Raw genomic sequence first — 20,999 nt, 5'->3', positions numbered from 1 at the left:
TAACTATTGAATGGAAACGAACAGGGACACAATTTTTTTTCTGCACCACAGCACTGAACATGTGTAAATTGTTGAAATGTCAAAAATGAAAATTCATTAACGTTGAAAAGTTTTTAAAAAGTCATCCTAAAGGGTGGAGTGGACAAAAAACAGCAAGCCATGAGACAAAGCGGCTATTTCTATCAGTGGTTCTCGAGGTAAGAAGAAGCAGCTAAGGCTTGTGTTGCGTAATCATTACTTTCACGGCCATATGTTCCACGAAGGTGGGACTCGACTTGGCTACATCTGCTTGCAGAGGCAAATGGAGACGCTGATGCCAATGATCTGCACATAAGAAAGCATCATGGCCGAACACTGCGCGCTTCGTTGAGCACTCACCTGTAGGGCGGCCACTCCGCAAGCGACTGCTACGAGCAGCGTGCCCTCGCGCTTGGCCAGCTCTTCCAGGCCAGCGAGGCATCCCTGCAGGAAATCGGGTGAGGCGTCGTACCTCCCTCGTATTTTGTGTGCGGTCAAGATGTCTTGCTGGAGTAGCGTACCCGGCTGTGCCTGTCGTCTCCATTCTGGCACAAGGTCTCATTGAGAGGACGTGGGTTCTTGTGCGCGTCCGGCTCGTCGCGAAGCCGGCAGCACGTCTTGCTCACATTGTCGCCGCGCCCGATGCTCTCCGCCTTCCACACGCTCTCCGCGTAGTCGGCCGGCCCGTGTACACCGCAGCACAGCATCTGCGTGGCGCAATAGAAACGGTTGACGACAATCTGCCCAAGAGGTTGACACAATTTGCTTGCGCTGCTGTGCTCTAAAAAAGTGACCACGTGAGGTCTCCCGAAATGAACACCACACAGTGCGCTCTACATCCAAATGCGGGCACGTACTTACAATGTTCAACACTGCCATGAGCTGGCTGCTCTTTCAACAACATGTGTTCGATTCCAGGATTACTTCGATGAAATGTTCTTGCGGAGCGCAGTGATAGAAACCGGAGCGCAGTGACAGTAGGATGGATGGATGGATGCTATGAGCGTCCCCTTTATAACGGGGCGGTGACATGTCTGCCACCAGGCTCGAAAAAAAAAAAGCCTTCCTTGTTTCATGCTGGCCTAATACCTTATCTCCATTCATTAAATCTATGTTATTATACCAAAAAAAATATAAATTCATGGTCCATCTCTCTGCCTGTTAAGGCAGAATGACCTTATTTTTCCCCATTATTTATTTTTGTACTTTATCTCTACTTTTCTGCCACCAATACTCTGTCTCTTACTTATTTCTATCGCGGACGTGTTCAGCTTTCCATTGTTGTACCTAAAACCCAAGGCTTCCTGTAGACTCGTGCCCACACGTATACCTGGGTGAATATCGCCACATTCAATCAGTACATGTTCCATCGTTTCCATAGTTCCCCCGCAGCATGTACATTGTTCTTCTTCGTTACTGAATCTCGCTTTATAACTACGCGTTCTAAGGCAGCCCGACCTTGCTTCAAACAGTAAAGCGCTTCCCCTTGAATTATCATAAAACCTTTCCCTCCTTATTTCGTTTTTTCCCTTTCGGTAGTTACTCAGAGCCGGCTTCTTTTCCATCGCTGTCATCCAATAAGTCCTCTCCGCCTCTCTGACCTTCCGCTTAATGCTCCTTGTTGCCATATCGCCCGCACTGCTAGCCGTATATTTACTGGTGAGCCTCCTAGTTCTTTTTCTCCACTGCGTGTCAACGCTTTTTTTATAGAAATACCTGAAACACTTCTCTGCCCATCTACTCTTCTTCATTTTCCTCAGCCTCTCTTCGAATCTCATTTTGCGCTGAGCTTCCCTCACTTCAAAGCATGTCCATCCCATATCAACCTTTACAGCCTCATTTCTCGTCTTCCCGTGAGCGCCCAACGCGAAGCGGCCCACCGTCCTTTGATTTACATCCGTTCCTGATTGTACCTCTGACTTTATGCACACCACTGAATGTAAGCCCCGGGACCATCACACCCTTCCACGGCCCTCGAAGCACCTCGTACCTATTGTATCCCCACAAAGCTCTGCGCTTCATAATTGCATCATTCCTCTTTCCCTTTGCTACCGATGCTTTCTCTTGTACCTCCATATATCTAGCCCCCTCATTTACCCACACTCCGAGGTACTTGTACTCGCTTACCCTCCGTATTTTTTGGCCCTGTATTAAGACCGCATGGTCTTCGTGATCAGTGAATACCATCAATCCACATTTTGTTGCACTAAATCCTAGTCCTAGAGCCTCACATTCCCTTCCGCATATATCTGCCAGTCGCTGTATATCATCTTGACTGTCCGCAAATAAGACAATATCATCAGCATAAAATAGACCTGGAAGCTTCTGCTCAACCATCGTGCCGACCTGTTTGTGTGACAAATTAAATCCACTGTTGCTGCTTTTTCCATCCTCACCATGTACAGCATGAATAACAGCGGGGACAAAGGACATCCCTGTCTCAGCCCCTTGCTAATTTCAACGCTGTCCTTGCTACTTATTCCTTCCCATTCTATACAAACTGTATTTTCTCGGTATATTTCCCTCAAAAGCTGTATACCGTCGTCACCTATGCCCACTTCTTCCAATATATCCCACAAAATTTCCTGATTAACGTCGTCATACGCCCCGGTGATATCTAGATAAGCTACGTATAAGGGTCTGTTTTCTATTTTCGATATTTCTATACACTGGGTAAGAATAAACAGATTATCGTCTAACCGCCTGGTGATTCGAAATCCATTCTGAAGTTCTCCCAAAATATCATTGTGTTCTACCCACGCTTCTATTTTTAATTTTACTGCCTGCATCGCCAACCTGCATAGCACCGATGTAATGGTTAGCGGTCTATACGAGCGAATGTTATCCTTTTCTCCCCTGGCTTTATAGATTAAGTTCATTCTACTTTTTCGCCACCTGTCTGGTATTTCCCTCTCCCGTAAGCACATTTCTAAGGCTTTCAGCAGTGCTTCTTTAGTGTTATGTCCGAGATCGTTAATGACGCTGACGGGAACCCCATCTAAGCCCGTAGTAGTGCGCTTAGGAATTTTTCCTTCGGCTTTCTGCCAATTGAAATTCTCTAGTACTACATCTTCGTCGGTTGCACTCCTTTGCGTACTTTTACTCACTTCATACCCTTCCAATTGATTTCCTCCTTCATCTACCATATGTTGTTGCATTGTGACAGACTTCCTACCCAGCGCTTTTAGGTGGCTCCAAAATATCCTAGGCGCGGCCTTCGTCTTTCCGCGAATCTCTGTCATCCAGCGTTCACTTTCACCTTTAATTTTTGCCTCGACTAATTTCTGCACAATGGATTTTTGCTCTAAATATATATCCCATATTTGGTTGACTTTGTCCTGTGGCCGCTTCTCCTTTTTTTGCCTGTCTGTGCTCCCGCGGTGCCTCACGTCGCTTCTCGATCGCCTCTCGGATTTCTTTGTTCCACCAACTTTTTGGCTTTCTCTTTCCTTTCCAACAGATAGTTTTCTTCTCTTTTTCCATTTCTTTCGTGATTACATGTAGCAGCTCACTATACTTCCAGTCTTTGCCTGGTAGTTCGTCTACTTTTTCCTCGACTCTTGCGGTTATATTTGTTATTTGTTTGTCATTTAGATACAAGCTGCCAAACTTTGATTCTATGTTCTTATTTTCAGTTTTATATCCCATTTGTAATATTATGCGTTTATGATCACTACCCAAGCTGTTAATGCCTTCCTCGTCTATTCTCATCTCTCTAAGTTCGTCATATATTCCTTCTGTCATGAGACAATAATCAATGCTCGATTGCCTGTTTCCGACTTCCCACGTGATCTGCCCCTCACACTTAGGCCCCACGTTAACTATCTCAAGACTATGTTGCTCGCAGAGATCTAGCAATAACATGCCATTGGTGTCTGAATATCCGTGAAGGTCATGAATGTGAGCGTTCATGTCCCCTAGAAGGATTATTTCGGCATCATGACCAAATTCTTTAATATCGGTGCTTATGCATTTCGCTATCTCCAGATTCTTTTCTCTGCAGTTATTCCCCGTCCACAAGTAAGCTACACCTAGCCACGTTTTCTTTCCACCTACTGTGCCCGAAACCCATATGTGCTCTGAACACGTTTGTTTCACTCTATCCCATTTTGTTCTGCTATGAATTAGCATTCCAACACCCCCACCTCTCCTTTCTGATGTGATCCTGTTACATCCTTCCCAAATATAATTGTCAATATGTGGTGGCTCTTCTAAGTCTCTAAGGTGTGTTTCTGTAACCGTATAAACACCTATCTGTTCCTTGTTTAACTGTCCCTCAATCTCTAACCATTTTGCCTTTTTTTCTGGCACCCTGCATGTATATGTAACTAATTGCAACACGCGCCTTCTCCCTTCTTTTACCTTTTCTCTGGTTTTTCGCTATACTGCCTGTCAAAGAGTTCCCCTGGTTGTTTTCCTCATTACAAGCTACCCTGGGCACCGAAGGGTCGGCGTGCCCCCCAAAAAAGCTACTGCGCGTCCTGCAAGTCGCCAACCCACCTCATGACCAAGCCTCCTATCGAAGTGTATTCTGTCTCTTCGAAAACCACCCCACCTGTGCACCTCTCTGTTTATTTCCACTACCTCGATGCCTTTCTCTCGACTCATCTGCCATATCTCTTTGTTTGCGTCGACAACCGCTCTTTGCAGGTTGCCGTCACGCACCGGTACATCCGGTACATCCGGTATTGTGCATACCACTATCTGCACCTGAGGCATCGACCCCTTTCGCCAATGTGGTCGCTAGTTCGGCTGATTCTTCATTCAAGACGTCGTTTAGACCTCCCGCGATTATCACCATGTTACGTCCATTAGCCTTAGTTGCGAGTTTTGCGATAGCTTGTCTCATCACTGATCCCAGCCTATGTCCCGGGAACTTCCCTATTAAAACTCGTTTGTCGCCTCTCACCCTTTCGTTGACTGCTTCTGCGCATCTAACTAAATTCGAGTCCCCGGCGGTTATCACGTGCTCCGACTTTTCTGCTGGACTGTCCCGCACCTGGCCACTGCCTCGGTTACTAGCGCGTGCCACTGCTGCTGTTTTGTCCGCTCCCCTTCCCAAAACTACTTCGCGGAGGCTGGGTTCTGTGACTCTTGCACCTGTCTTTTCCAAACCTGTTTCCCCCTTCGCGTCTACCACTGTGGGGATCGATGCCCCGCTGTTCCCGCTGTCGCTTGCTTCCTTGTTGACCATGACTACCATGACTACCTAGGTCTCTAGAGTTACTGTATATGCTACCTTTAGGTAGCAGAGTTGCGCCACTGTTTTCCGGACGCCGCTCGCTCTGCCTTCGATGATTCCAGCAACGCTATTCGCCGAGCGCCGTCACGTGGTCATAGGTGGCTCATTTGCGCTGCGGAGAAGCCAACACTGCCAACACTTCCCAGGCGACGGCGACACTCCGTAGATTCCGGCGGCTCAAGGGCGGTTGACATCGGCACTGTTGTTATTAGACAGTTATTAGTTTAGCGTTAGCGTGATAGCAGGGGTTAAGGGAATGTCGTTACCGTGCCGCAAACGTTCGTTGTGGACAGCGTGTTTTAGCTTAGCGGAATAGCGCTTACGTGCCCAAGCTGGGACGGTGGCGCCACCTAGAGGATGGTGAATGCGTTAAAAAAAAGTGAGCAGAAAAGACTGAGAATTCTCGCCTGTATACCCGCGCGACGCAATATTACTACTTTTTTGTATATTTGCTTGCGTCCACTGTTTTAGAATGTGACGAGTGCAATAAAAGCCCCATGAAAATCTGCTGTTTAAATCAACGCTGTTACTCTGTCGCGCGAGCGCGGCTCCTGCGCGGGTGGTGAGTGGCTTTCCCGCAAGACTTCGGAGCCCAAGATGGCGTACCTTGGCGCAACTCTGCTACCTAAAGGTAGCATATACAGTAACTCTATAGGATGGATGGATGGATGCTATGAGCGTCCCCTTTATAACGGGGCGGTGACATGTCTGCCACCAGGCTCGAAAAAAAAAGAAAAAAAAAACACTTCCTTGTTTCATGTTGGCCTAATACCTTATCTACATTGATTAAATCTATGTTATTATACCAAAAAATATAAATTCACGGTCCATCTCTCTGCCTCTTAAGGCAGAATGACCTTATTTTTCCCCATTATTTATTTTTTGTACTTTATCTCTACTTTTCTGCCACCAATACTCTAACCGTCTCTTACTTATTTCTATCGCGGACGTGTTCAGCTTTCCATTGTCCCTAAAACCCAAGGCCCCAAGGCTTCCTGTAGACTCGTGCCCACACGTATACCTGGGTGAATATCGCCACATTCAATCTGTACATGTTCCATCGTTTCCTTAGTTCCCCCGCAGCATGTACATTGTTCTTCGTTACTGAATCTCGCTTTATAACTACGCGTTCTAAGGCATCCCGACCTTGCTTCAAACAGTAAAGCGCTTCCCCTTGAATTATCATAAAACCTTTCCCTCATCTCGTTTTTCTCCCTTTCGGTAGTTACTCAGAGCAGGCTTCTTTTCCATCGCTGTCATCCAATAAGTCCTCTCCGCCTCTCTGACCTTCCGCTTAATGCTCCTTGTTGCCATATCGCCCGCACTGCTAGCCGTATATTTACTGGTGAGCCTCCTAGTTCTTTTTCTACACTGCGTGTCAACGCTTTTTTCTATACAAATACCTGAAAACCTTCTTTGCCCATCTACTTCGGCACCTATAACGCCATTTAGCGTGCATTCACCCAACCGCCATATTGCACACGGATGCTATGAGCGTCCCCTTTATAACGGGGCGGTGACATGTCTGCCACCGTGCTCGAAGAAAAAAAAAAAAAAAAAAACTTCCTTGTTTCATGCTGGCCTGATACCTTGTCTACATTGATTAAATCTTATCTTATTATACCAAAAAATTTATAAATTCACTTACGGTCTATCTCTCTGCCTCTTAAGGCAGAATGACCTTATTCCCCCCCCCCCCCCCCCATTCTTTATTTTTGTACTTTATCTCTACTCTTCTGCCACCAATACTCTAACCGTCTCTTACTTATTTCTATCGCGGACGTGTTCAGCTTTCCATTGTTGTCCCTAAAACCCAAGGCTTCCTGTAGACTCGTGCCCACAAGTATACCTGGGTGAATATCGCCACATTGAATCAGTACATGTTCCATCGTTTCCTTAGTTCCCCCGCAGCATGTACAGTGTTCGTCTTCCTTACTGAATCTCGCTTTATAACTTCGCGTTCTAAGGCAGCCCGACCTTGCTTCAAACAGTAAAGCGCTTCCCCTTGAATTATCATAAAACCTTTCCCTCCTTATTTCGTTTTTTCCCTTTCGGTAGTTACTCAGAGCCGGCTTCCTTTCCATCGCTGTCATCCAATAAGTCCTCTCCGCCTCCCTGACCTTCCGCTTAATGTTCCCTGTTGCCATATCGCCCGCACTGCTAGCCGTATATTTACTGGTGAGCCTCCTAGTTCTTTTTCTCCACTGCGTGTCAACGCTTTTTCTATACAAATACCTGAAAACCTTCTCTGCCCATCTACTCTTCTTCATTTTCCTCAGCCTCTCTTCGAATCTCATTTTGCTCTGAGCTTCCCTCACTTCAAAGCCTGTCCATCCCATATCCCCCTTTACCGCCTCATTTGTCGTCTTCCCGTGAGCGCCCAACGCGAGGCGGCCCACCGTCCTTTGATTTACATCCATTCCTGATTGCACCTCTGACTTCATGCACACCACTGAGTTCCCAAATGTAAGCCCCGGAACCATCACACCCTTCCACAGCCCTCGAAGCACCTCGTACCTATTGTATCCCCATAAAGCTCCACTCCACTGCTCCACTCCATAGGTCTCCACTGCTCGGCGCCCCCTGGCGGCTTCCGATAGCGTTAGAGAGCTCATTTCGCAGGAATTCCGCCGTCGGCGTCGGTGACGGCGTCGCTTGTGAGCGAGAAATCGTCCGTGACCGAAAAATCGAGAAAGATGCAAATAAAGTAAACAACAAAAATCGTCGGTCTCACTGAGGATCGCACCCGGGCCATTCGCGTGGCAAGCAGGTGTCCTACCACAAAGCCACGCGGTTACTCGCAACAGCTTCGGAAAAAAACACTACATAAATTCCATGTAGTGGAAGGAGTCTCCTTAACGCATTTTGTTCGGCAGGTGTTACGACGAAAATTAGCCCATTGGGCGATTTGTAGGCGCATTGGCGAGGCCATCAAACTACGTTTTTTGCGCGACGCCATGCTTTGAAAAAAGCCGGGATAGTGCAGCCATCGCCGCTGAAAACACACACAAACTTGCAAACAGCTCAAAAAATGGACAACTATGTCCATCTAGCGGAAAACATATCAAACAGCAAACGTTAGATAATCTGCTGCCATCTGTGAGGCATTGTGAGAAACATGTCTCGACTCTAGCACAGGGAAGGGGCCGGACACTTCGACTAGTTTCGGTATTGGAAATAAAGCGTCCGCCATTGTTTTGCTAGGAAGCAAAAATTCAGCACCTTTTGCATGTGTGGCCTTTTTTTTTTCAACCAACGCATCAATGAAGTAAAGTTATGCAATTATGTGCAGAAATAAAATGTGTTCTTGGCTATTTTTTTAACACCCGATATATTTATTCGTTCGTTCGTTCGTTGCGCCGACGGGCGGCGCTTTCACTCTTATCTCTGCTGCTGCCATTCCGTGCTTGTTCTGTGCGTCTGCTCCTGCCGCTTTCACTGTGTGCACGTGTAGAATTTTCGTAGTATGCCTTGAAGGGGAAAATTTTGATGTCTGTGAGTGCCACCGTGCTCAAAATGTCCGAAAAACTGCGCAAAGGAAGCGAGGCATGCTGCGCTTCTGTGTGGTGCGACAACTCAGGAAGGAACAGCGCAACGACATTTTTCCGCTTCCCAGCGACCGGTAAGCACACCTCTTATTCTGTCGTTACGAAGAAGCAAGCGCTATCCTTATCAAAAAAGCTACAGGGCGAACTGGAAAATTTTCCGCTGTTGCTTTACAGTATTTTTTTTATTTGGAACAGCGCCCATAATGTTGTAAGCATGTAAAGCTACTTGTCGGCAGCAGTCTTGGGCAGTAACTAGTTACTAGTAACGCGTTACCGGTAACTAGTTACTTTTTTCAGTAACTTGTAACTGTAACTAGTTACTTTTAAGTTAGAGGAACTTGTAACTGTAACACTGTTACTTTTTTCGCAGTAACTGTAACGGAAAATACCGTTACAGTTACTTCTGTCTTTATGAAAAATTATCCAACAGCAACACTTTTTCGAACTTTCTTCTTTACCATATATCCTCTCCACCCCTCAACTTTCCAGAATAGGTCTCCCCTCGCAGCTTAGGAGAGGAGGTGACTAAGCGTATTATCTTCCCTGCAGAAGACCGAGGTTGGAGGTCTGTCATTAACGCAACATGTAAATCAATCGTGGTTCAACTGAACAGCCTGCTAAGTTCGCGTCCGTTTTTTTTTTTCAGCATATATATCCTTTTCGTCGCTTGAGCATCTAGCTATGTTCTTGGTGTACAGGTGGAGGAGCATTAGGATGCCATGTTTATAGTCTCTCTCGTCTGAGGCTCCGAGCTAATCGTGTTTGACAGGTGGCTAGAAAACAGCAGAATGCGAAACGGCTAAGGCCAGAAATTCCGTGAACTAGCGAAGCGATATTTTAAAACTTCTTTGTAACTGGTTGTAAAATGTTTACTCCGACTTAATGCAACAATTATTAACAAAATGACAGACGTTTCACCCCAAATGCAGGTGGCATCCTAAAAAAGAAAAAAAAAATGAGCCGATGTCAACCAGTCCACTAGTCACACATGTCCTTGTAAATGTCCAGTGGGGGGCCGCGGCTGTTTTTGCAAGCCGCGGCGAATGAACCACGATTCCAGGAGTTGCTTTTCCCCCACCTTCGTTCACAAACCGGCGTCGTCGCATTGTTTAGGTCAAAGCTATGACCTGTCATCCAGCAGTGCTCAACAAGCTCGGTCTTAGAACGCGTTGCATGGGTTGCTTTAGCGACATTCCGCTTGAGTTCTTTAGGCCTCGTTGATCATTTCCTGCCCGTTTCGCCGATCCCCGCATCGCACTTTTAGATACCGCCATGATCATCCGCAGGTGTGCAGTCTTAGGATTTCGTGAACACACGTTGTCATGTTCCAAGGTATAATAATGGGACTTAAAAACGGTGTATGCCCAGCGGACCGGAAGCTCTCCGAACAGAGTCTGACACACCTTAAACATATGGAGCAGACACAATGGACGTCGTAACCACTCGTGATGCACCCCCTCCTGCTCTTCGCATGCGCTTCTGGGTATAGTTAATAAACGTCTTAGGATATACTGCCGGCGTTCCAGTACATCAACCACGTTTTCCACTTCAAGTAAGAGGCGTTCAAAGTGATTGCTGGTGTTGGGCCCCCTTTTATGTTTCCTTCGTCTAGGGTTTTACGACGTGCAACCCTTATTAAATAAATTCTATAATTTGATTTGTGATCTATTATTTTATACAGTAACGGAAAAGTAACGACGTTACTTTTGCACAGTAACTGTAACTGTAACAAGTTACTTTCGGAAACTCTGTAACTGTAACTGTAACAGAGTTACTTTTTTGGCTTAGGTAACTGTAACTGTAAGACTGTTACTTTTTACTGGTAACGTGCCCATGACTGGTCGGCAGTTTCTCGTGAGCCGATTGCAGGCAGCTGACGTGCAGGCAGAAATTTCGTTTCGGTATCGTCTCTGTTAGCCGTTGCTCTTAATTTTTTATTTTCCACGAGAAGAAAGCTTACAAATCATGTGTACCGAATGTGCTAAATAAACGCTTCTTCGACGAACTGGTTTGGCTTTAAATCATTCCGAAGCCCAGTTACTTGTATTGACATTACCACCTTTGACTGTTCATTAACATGAAAGAAGCCCGCTAAACCATTTACGTAGCAGTGACCGCTTGCATTCCGTGTTACAAGAAGTTGGAGTTACCTGCGCGACGGCCGAGCTGCACTCGTGACTTTTATTGTGACTGCTTTGCAGTCACAATAGTTGTTTCGCTTTTACGTGTTGTTTATTGATATCCATGGTGGTATTTTTTGCATTTTCTAGGTGTGACGTATGGTGGAATGACACGTGCCAAAAGGGGAGACTTGGCGGGGCTGGCATGAAAGCAAATGTACAGTACAACGGCTACCACCTCTGCTCGTACTACTTCACAGAATGCGCTCACGCCGACCTTGCCAGAACGCGGCAGTTGTTGATGGCTGCTCCCGCTGTTGCAGTGGAAGTGGTGTCCCTGATCGATGAAGGTAAGAAAACAAGGTTTTAGAGGTTGCGACTACCTTTGCTTCTTTAGTTGATTTTCGCACACGTTATTGTATGATGCATAATTCACATGCCATATTTAGGCATGAATTCAACTGTGCCCTGTACACTGGATTTCATGCTGCCGTCTTCCTTCGCTACCAACCTAAACGTGACTTATATCTACCCTATCTTCAAGGACCCTCCCAGACACAAGTCACGGCTGATTCGGCTCAAGACCACCCGGGCCAAAATAGGCTCGCCGCAGTGTCAGGTATGCACAGGTCGGCTTGTTGCTTTTGGGCATCATGGAAGGGACGCGTATTTTCGCTTTGTGCAGTGGACGAGAAAGCTAGGGGTGAGGTGAAGTGGGAGGGGGGGGGGGGGGTTGGAGAACCATAATACAGGGTACGGCGCAAAAGTGAACAGCTTTCTGTTTTCCCCGTCGTCTGCTACGGCTCCGCGTGGCATTACGCCGCGAAATTGGTTCCGCGTGCGCCAGGGAATTGCGTGCTATTCGGTTTTTTAGCAGCGGCACTGTTTAAGCTCGAACAATCCCTGTTATTCGCGAACAAAATTCTCATCATCATGATGAGCGCCCCTCTTCGTCCTCTTCTTCTTCGCTCCGCGAACACGTGCGTCAATTTGTCCGGCGTGGTATGCAATAACTCTGATGGGAGAGAAAACGAGCGCAGAGAGAGCGAGAGAGAGAAAAGAAGTGGAAAGAAACAGAGAGAGAGAGAGAAATACAAATAAACATAGACAAAAAAGTCACAAGAAACAGAGAGACAAAGAAAAATAAAAGAAAAACAAGCAACGCAGCCCGGCTCCGCACTACCTTGAGTCTTGCCACTACTAGTGAGCAGCTGCCTAAATGTTTTTATTTTAACACGAAAGTGTTTTATGCCGGGGTCCACCAAGACTTCAGTGATGTATTTCCGTCACGGAAATGACGTAGAAAAAAGTTACATGATCAGATGACAAAGAAAAAAAGTTCCGTCAACGGGCATCGAACCCACGACCGCTCGGTCCGCAACAACAGATGCCGGGCACGCTATCCACTGCGCCACGGTCACTTTTATTTTTTTCTTTATTGCCTTCTTGACTACAGGTCAAGATCGTCTAACAAGCACACATCATATCCGTTTCATGTGCGTTAATGCATCAAACAGAGCTATCACATCTTCATCACAGTCAGTCGTCTTATACACCTCACGAACTTTGACAAGAATTTCCACAAAACACTCATGAACAGATGGAACTTTAACATCACAGTGTCTATACGCTAACATGCTGCGCCAAACCGAATGGAGACCCAGTAAAAAGATAACATCCAAATGCGGAACAGAGTATTCAAAGGGCAAAAAGCGAATTCCGTGCGGATTAAGAGGTAGTTCTATCTTTAAGGTCCTCTGCAATATGTCCCAAAAGAATATGGCATTATTACAATCAATGAATACATGTTCAATAGTTTCAGGCCGATTACACAGGAAACACATGCTTCCCCATGGTACATAAATCCCTCTATCCTCCAGCCACGTTTTCACTGGCAAGGTTCCTGTATGAAGCTTGAAGAAGAAGGTCTTTACGTTAGGCGGTATCCAGATGTTTTTAACTCGTTTTAGAACGTCTTGGCCGTGTGCTTTTTTAAACATTAACCGATAAACGGGGACAGGGAATACATTTTGAATTAGGTCCTTCATAAGGCGCTTTCTTTTCACGTTAGATAAGTAATCCATAGGAAACCTTGCTCTTAGGAATCGATAGGACAACACAACTTCGCGGAAGAATGGCGACAAGGAGTATCGTTCCCCCCTCTCCGACGATACAAAGAAGTCAGGCATATGATGTAATAACATTCTTTGAAATAAACAACATAAAAAGGAATCTCTTTGATCTCTTATCAGCATGAAACGTGATACTACTTGGTTGAGAAACAGATGACACAGAGAAAGCCCTCCTTGCTTAACTCGACGAAACAAATTAGTTCTTGCTGTGCACTCCCATGTAGATCTCCAGATGAATGTGGCAAATATCCTGTGGATTTTTTTAATGTTTTTACGCGTACAACTAAGTGCTTGCAAAAGGTACATAATTTTAGCAGCCAGAAAAACGTTACATATTGCGGACCGAGAGAAAATCGATAATTCTCGACCACCCCATGCTTCAGCTGTCGCACGCAGTTCCTCCGCCTTGCTAAGCCAAAGCGAGTCGCTGTCTTTATATCTGTCCAGGGGTACCCCGAGATAACGGCTAGGTGTCGCGAGCCACCGAATGTTTTCAAAAGAATTGGGCGTGTGATCCCAGTTGCCATGCCACAAACCCACACTTTTATCTTTATTCATCAAACTTCCACTTGTGTCGCAAAACCTTTCAGTGATTCTTAATAACGAATTGACGCTCTCTCCATCAACAGCAAAAAAGGCAATATCGTCGGCGTATGCCAAAACACGCACTTCACATGCCTGTAACCTAAACCCTTTAATTCCAGCACTGCTAATAACTTTCCTACAGAGTGGTTCTAAAAATAAAGCAAAAAGTAAAGGACTTAACGGACACCCCTGGCGCACAGAGGAAAGGACTTGTATGCGCTGTGAAAGTTCTCCGTTCACAATCAGATTTGTAGTTGAGCTTTTGTATGCCATCCTCACAGACTCTAGCGCCTTTACAAACGCGCCTTTTATATCACCACTCTCCCGGTCGGCGGGTTGTTGTTGCCCTCTGAGAGCGGTAAAATAAAGTAATTCGTCATTACTGCGGCCTCCGCGATTAGCACCTGCAACGCGTTACCCGTCCGTGCCATTCGACGCGTGTGCAATAGAAGTTCAATTTTGTCAGTGCCATAACACACCGCGAGGTGGCGATCTTACCCCAAGCGTCGTAAAAGCGTCGCCCTCGCTTATAGCATCACTCTAATCCAAACCAAAATAGCTCTGCGACGCGCGCCTGCCTCACCTGGCTGCAACACCGCGTTCCCCGCTGACGTGCTCGCCCCGAGAAAAATCGCGGCCGGGCTACCGGGGCGGCACGACGCGCTTTGCGTTTCCCTCTAATCTGGCCGTGGTTTTCAATCACAACATGCTGCGGGATGGCGACCAAATTCTGCATCCAATATGCGACGCTCTTCTGGCTATCATACCTCGTTATCTGGTTACACTTTCACCGTTGACTACTACAGCTACCACGAGGTTTTGTTTAATCATTTAACGTGGACGTTAGTCGTCGGGATGGAGATGTACCATTAATCATCAAAGTGGGTGCATCCACGTTAAACGGTGCTATAGCTGCCAGACATCAATATACATTTATAAACACTCTTATATCAATGTACAGTAAACATTCAGTTACTTCTGTTAGGGCACGCTTTACTTTCGTGTTATTCCGATTCCTATGACAGAGGGATCCATCTTTTTTTTTTATTGGACGATCATGTGCGTAGCACGGTTTTCCAGAATGCTGGCGCAGCTAAGGATGCGAATATTTTCACAACGAGCGAATTCACGCTCGTAGAAGACGCAGCGCTCTTGGCGTTGCAGCAAACGATACAGCAGTAACCCGCCGTTGTGGGGTATCGGATATGGTGTTGCGCAGTGAAACACGACGTCGCGGGATCAAGTCGTGTTTCGATGCGGGCTAAACTTATACTCGCCTCCTTCGATAGTCAAAATAGTCCACAGTCCCTCACTAGGGCGCGTCACATGGACGTATCGTGGTTCGTAAAACCGCACAATTCAATTCAATACGACGAAGCCAAACCTTGTCACGTGCTGCAATGATCTCCGTAAGATTGGTTGCCGCTGTATAGTAGAAATTTTACAGGAGCAAGAGTACGCGTGCCGGCGCCCAGCAGCTTTTAAATTATTGCTATTTAATTTCCTCTTGTGGGCAGTGTAGAATGGTAAGGCCAAAGTATACGAAGAACTCACTATACTACAATATTCTTAGACAGCTAGTGAGAAACCAGCAATGCTTAACATGTTACGGGAATGTACAACAACATTAAAATTTGGAGCATTGCTTAATGCCTTTTGGAGGAGCATTTTTAGTTGACGACTTGCAACGATATACAATCGGAGCTGACCAGTCTGAGTTAGATTCGCCATTTTACGGAAACAGTGCTGGCATTTGTTTAAGCAATAGTCCAACATGCGAGCTTGAATGTTACTCATTTTGTCCGTATTTTCAGAAGGCGACCCCACCACATCCGGCTCCGTCTCCCATGAATCGCCGTCTCATCTCTGTATCACGCGATCATTTGTACTTACTATACGTAATACGCAGCTATACGCTACTGTGGCATGTGCTGAATGTCTTCGTTTTCGATACGTTGCTAATAAAATAAGTGAATAAACCACATTTTCTGACTACTCCTTTTTCTTGCCGAAACAAAATTTCACACTTCAGGGCATGCTGTCTCGCGCGTATTCAACTGACAAACATTCCCAAACAATTGTCTTATGCGCGTGCTGAGATTTCGCGAAAATTAGCAACCGAAAGCTGTCGAAAACAATACACTCAGCAGCAACACAACCTGAAAAAAAAATGCAAACAGTGTCGTTTTCCGTTTGCGGCTCACAAGGCAGTCGCGCGCATAGCAGACGACAAGCAGCTTGGCATTTCCTCCTCTCTCATCAACAAAAGCGTTGCCATAGCAGCATCACACAGTTTTTTGTTGTTTTTTAGTTTCACAGTTTGGCCTCCCAAACACCAGGGGACAAATCGGCGCTAGTGGCGCAATTATCGAATACCTGGGGGGTATACTAGCTGACCTAGCCGTGGGGAAGTGCTTTGATCGAAGACCTGTACCATTACTACAGATACGTCGCGCGCGTGTGTGTGTGTGCGTCTGTGTGCGTGTGGGTGCAACAACACACATTAATAAGTATGCACTTAGTGGTTGAAGTGCGCACTAGGGGCCGGATTTCGCTCTCGCGTTCAACTCTTCAAGGCGGAGCTTAAGGGTCCCCCATTTTTGTTTGCATTGTCGCCCGTGTTCCGTTGTCGCACGTGCTCTGTAATTATGTTGCGGGTACAAAGCACATTCGTTGCGGCAGTCCTGTCTGCTTTGAGCAAACAACTACCACGTGTTTGTGCAGCGCTCGACTTTCTATTGCTTGGATGCCAACTTTGTCGTGCGGCTTTGACCTTATAATAATATGAGCTCAGTGTGAAGAGCGTAAATATATGTCGGCCTTTTTGAGTCGCTGGCAGCAATGCAATGCGCAGTGGGGCTCTTCGATTTTCCTCTTCTGGCTACCCGCGGGCTGCCACCAGAGCGCGCTCGTTTTTCTCTGTTTGCTCCCCCCCCCCCACACACCCCCCGCGGCGCACTTCCGGTTGGCGTTCGTTTTTCTCCTGCTGAACGGTTCTGGTGACCTGCGGGGAGCCCGAGGGTCGCCAGAAGCTTCCAGGACAATTTAGTCGTGGAAGCTCTCTGGAAGGTTTCGGGCTAGCAGACGCCGAAAAGAGACGATACGCGCTCGCCGCCATCTTTGTGAGGACTCGACAGATTGCAATGCAGGCGCTTGGGGACTAACACGCTTGTGCTTACGCTCAGCGCCGTTCCGCCGTGCGAGATGGCACGATTACAAGTGGCGGCGAGCATTTGGAGCTAATGTTTATTGCTTTTCTTATGTGTCCCGTGAAGTTTCCTCCCGTGAACGACGCGGCGAACTGTCGCGTTCTAACTGCGTCGTGCACATGTCCCAAAAGTTATGCACACGTTCGTACGCACGCATGGAGACCCCTTTCGAATTTATTTTTTCGTAGTAGTATTCGATTGTGGGGGCTGTCGTGTGTGCTTTCTGTGCACTTAGCGAAGACGATTGTGACCGAACTAGCTATTTCGCTCCGTCGTATGTTTGCGTGCGTGAACCCCGTCAGAACTTGACTATTTCAACTAGGTCTTCGATGTTGATAAAATGCACTGATTGGCTAAAAGCGATCGCGACATTGTTTTTTCCCAGGTAGCACAAAACGGCTAATTGACGTTTTATAAACGTTTATCCGAGACAATAAAAACGTTTAGAAAACGTCACGGAATAGAAGCTAAAGTTCTAGAAAACGTTTTATATCTCCTCTAATGTCCGGCTAGAATCCGTTTTTAAGACCATCTAGAAAACGCTTTTAAGACGATCTAAAAAACGTTTTTAAGACGATGTAGAAAACGTTTCAAAAACGTTTTAAAATCGTCACAAAAATTCCCATTTTTAAATTAGATAAAAATATCCCATTGCATCGTCTTTAAAAAGACGTTTTCTAAACGTTTTTAAGACGATATAGAAAACGTTTTAAAAACGCCGCAAAAAATCCCATTTTTAAAATAAAAATATCCCATTGCATCGCCTTTGAAAAGACGTTTTCTAAACGTTTTTAAGACGTCATGCAAGATCTCTTTTCTTTTAGCTGTTTTGTTTTTGCGCATGCAATTATAATAGTACACGTTTTTAGGAAGCCCTCTCTGTTATAGTAAATACAGTTACTCTATTCTGTAATTACTATTACAGAGTGAGAGCTCAGTAGATTCACAGACAAAAGTGATCATGTCATAATTTATTATGTAAAACAGCAACGATTCCTGTACAGCATAGAAACGTAAAAACCACGTAATGAGATATAGCATGAGACTATATAACATTATTCAGAAGCGGCAAAAGAACGCGAAATGTCACGGTAATTGAAATGCATCTATATAGTATCCAACCTTCAAGAACACTTTTTGTTGCCCGATTCATCATTCGCAAAATTGTTGTCAAACAGCTAACAGTGCAATATGACAAAATTTAGGATCTGGCACAGCCATTCTGCAGTATGTAAGCGTCGCCTCATTAGCTTTACTTAATCAAACGCAAGGATGAAGTGAAGAGAAATTGTCGAAAAGGGAATGTCGCTGAAGCCAACGAGTCGACAAGGGGACTAGTTTCCGTCAGGCAGGGGCGTAGCCAGAAATTTTTTCGGGGGGGGGAGGGGGTGTTCAACCATACTTTATGTATGTTCGTGCGTGCATTTGTATGTGTGAGTGTATATAAACGCGAGAAAAATTGAAAATTTTCAGGGGGGGGGGGGTTTGAACCCCCCTTGGCTACGCCCCTGCCGTCAGGGCCCTGACGAAGACAAGCATTCATGATGAAACGTTTCCTCAAGGCTTCATCTTTCGCTGAACTTTTTTCTTGTAGAAAGGAGAGAGAGAGAAGGAACAGAGGATAGGCAGGGAGGTTAACTAGCGTCCAGTTTGCTACCCTACTCATGGGAGGAGAGTGAGGGAGTAAAAATAGAGAGAAAGGGACACATTTCACAACACACATACAGAGGAGTATATCACAGGTGGTCACTCAATTTTGTTGCCTTGAAGTACTGCAGGAGGGCTCGTGTGGTTTTCTGGGCTGATGTGCTATGAAGACAGACTCCCAAGATATTTCCTTCGGGAAAAGAACGACCGTCAAATCTCCTGAAGGCACACTGGCACAGTGGACAGTCCGGCGATGTGCTTGAAATAGCATACAGCGGCACAAACGATGATCGATAGTGTCTACACAGTTGCAGTTATCGCACATTGATGAATCTGCCCTACCAATCCGATAGGTGAATGAGTTAGAAGACGCTACACCGAGCCACAGCCAACACAGCAACAGTACAAAAAGACGTGGACAGTAGAAGTGGACAGGACAGCGCTTACTCCTGTCCACTTCTACTGTCCACGTTTTTTTTTTCAGTGTGCTTCAATCTAATTTTCCAAACATGAACGTAAACCAACAGGCCCAACTCGCCATCTTGCTCCAACACAGCATTATAAGCAGGAAAGAAGGCATGCTTCAAGCACCTGGTGCGTGTCTCCCTTCGTTTCAAAACAATCGTTCAGTAGCGCTACTTAAAGGGACCCTGAAACGGTTTTGACGATTTTGTATGAACACATTGAGCCGGTAGAGCAAGTCATAAGGATCATTTACAGACCGATTTAAGCTCTGTGCGTAAACTGTGTAATTTATTACAAGGCTTTAAAGCTGCGAATCGCCACCGATCACAGCGGCTCAGCCAAACGCGTTTTCAAACCGCCCACTCCCAGTGCACGTCGTATTGGAAGCGCGACGTCACGCAGGCGGCTGATCTGATTGGATATGTCCAGTACACGTCACTGAACCTCCTGTGGGCAGCTTGCGTCGCCTGCCTGTGTTACAACGTACTCTGTGTTCATGTGAGCTGAGCGACAGTGTTTATCTCGAGGTTTCTTTTCTTGGACATAATTAATCGCCCTAGCCGTGTTGTGTACCACATATCTAGCAATTTCTAGGCAATTGATGACTTCTAAAGCTGCGACATCGTGCAATTTTTGTGAGGCATCTGGCGAGCGGAATCCCCTCAGCTCGTCGCTGCCATGAGCGTCGCGCTCTCGCTATCCGTTCATCGTCACGATCCACATTTTTGTGGCTGTAACTTCACCCCTGAAGACACAACCACATTGCCCGAGTTTACGCTTATCGGTGATCGTTCTCGAATTATTTTTGTTTGTCCGCATGCTTTTGCAGATTGTCGCCGTACAGGAGAATAAAATAGGATCTGCTGGTAGTGTGGCGGCACCTGTCGGAGCAGATATCAACCACTCCGCGAGCTTCGTCTTTGTTGGGCCACTAAGATTGCGCGCAACCCGTCGGCGCACAATATCTGAGGCCATGACTGGGCGAAGCTCAAACCATCGAGTGCGCTCATGAGAGCGCTGCGATCGCCAGCGATGTCAGGGTGTCTGTGAGTTGAGGGTGCAAGGCAGTGGTGAGGAGGAGCATATAGATATAAATTCCGTAGCGGCCTTAGTGCACAGTGCGTCGCTTAATTTCTGGTGCGAATGATTTGGGGATGCTCCTGCCTAAACGCTCAGAAAACTTCAAAAAACCGTTTCAGGGTCCCTTTAAGACCACAGTTAGTGGAAATTGACTCCAATGTGTTTAAGTTACTGATAGCAAAACAAAACTGCAAAATAATATTTGGCCCATCCAGCCAAGAATGCGTAATAAAAAACGTAAATTGCTTACGAAATCACTGTTGCTGAAGTGTATTGCTCACAAAATGAAACTTCTAGGAACGTTCTTACAACATATGCCTGTGTTGGAACATTTCTCACTGAAAAAATGTTGGCAAAAAACTCTGGCATCATTACAGAAGTAAACTACACGTTGGGAACAAAAGGCACCATTTTAGACGTTAGCTAAAAATATTTGTGGATGCAGCATCCGTGTTTCAAACAGCGCCCACTAAAGAAGTAACGGTTTCAGGCTTCGAAATGCAGCGTACAAAACTTATCACAGAAATTATGGTCTGACATCCCTAGAAAGCATACAGTTAAGCTTAAATGTGCCATGGCTAGCAGAAAATATGAACACTGTAAATTACAGCGACATATAACAAAAAGTACAACTAAACCAACTGTAGCGCGAAAACAAAATGTATGAACAGAAAACTAATCGAAACGGCCACAAAAATTACAATGAATGAGCCACTTACTAAAATGAATAAATAAAAATTAGGAATATGAAAATACCAGCCTGATAAAAAAAAAAACATCTTTCTTTTATGATGCCCAGTATTAGAAAATGTCAGGCTAAAAAACAAATTAATAAAATGATAAGACACATCAGCTAAAGAAATTGGGACTCCTCCCCATTTTTTACTCAATAAGCACAGCTGTAAACTCAGGATTGTCAGATGCAGATCAGGGTATTGCACTTAGTACATCAC

At 45.8% G+C, this 20,999-nt stretch overlaps 1 protein-coding gene across 1 annotated transcript in view; it reads right to left on the bottom strand.

Moving 5' to 3' along the window:
- Positions 1 to 228: 228 nt before the first annotated feature.
- Positions 229 to 20,999, bottom strand: part of LOC119381033 (23 kDa integral membrane protein) — a 69,021-nt gene continuing 48,250 nt past the window's right edge. Inside the window, exons 5-7 of the mRNA XM_037649025.2 lie at positions 540 to 725; positions 379 to 462; positions 229 to 324 (exon numbers count right to left, since the gene is read on the bottom strand). Coding sequence (XP_037504953.1) covers positions 280 to 324; positions 379 to 462; positions 540 to 725 — 315 coding nt within the window. The 3' untranslated portion in view covers positions 229 to 279. The remainder of the gene's footprint in view (positions 325 to 378; positions 463 to 539; positions 726 to 20,999) is intronic.

Source organism: Rhipicephalus sanguineus, chromosome 2, assembly GCF_013339695.2.
Source record: "Rhipicephalus sanguineus isolate Rsan-2018 chromosome 2, BIME_Rsan_1.4, whole genome shotgun sequence".
NCBI lineage: Eukaryota > Metazoa > Arthropoda > Arachnida > Ixodida > Ixodidae > Rhipicephalus > Rhipicephalus sanguineus.
This window is presented reverse-complemented; position numbering and strand designations above follow the sequence as displayed.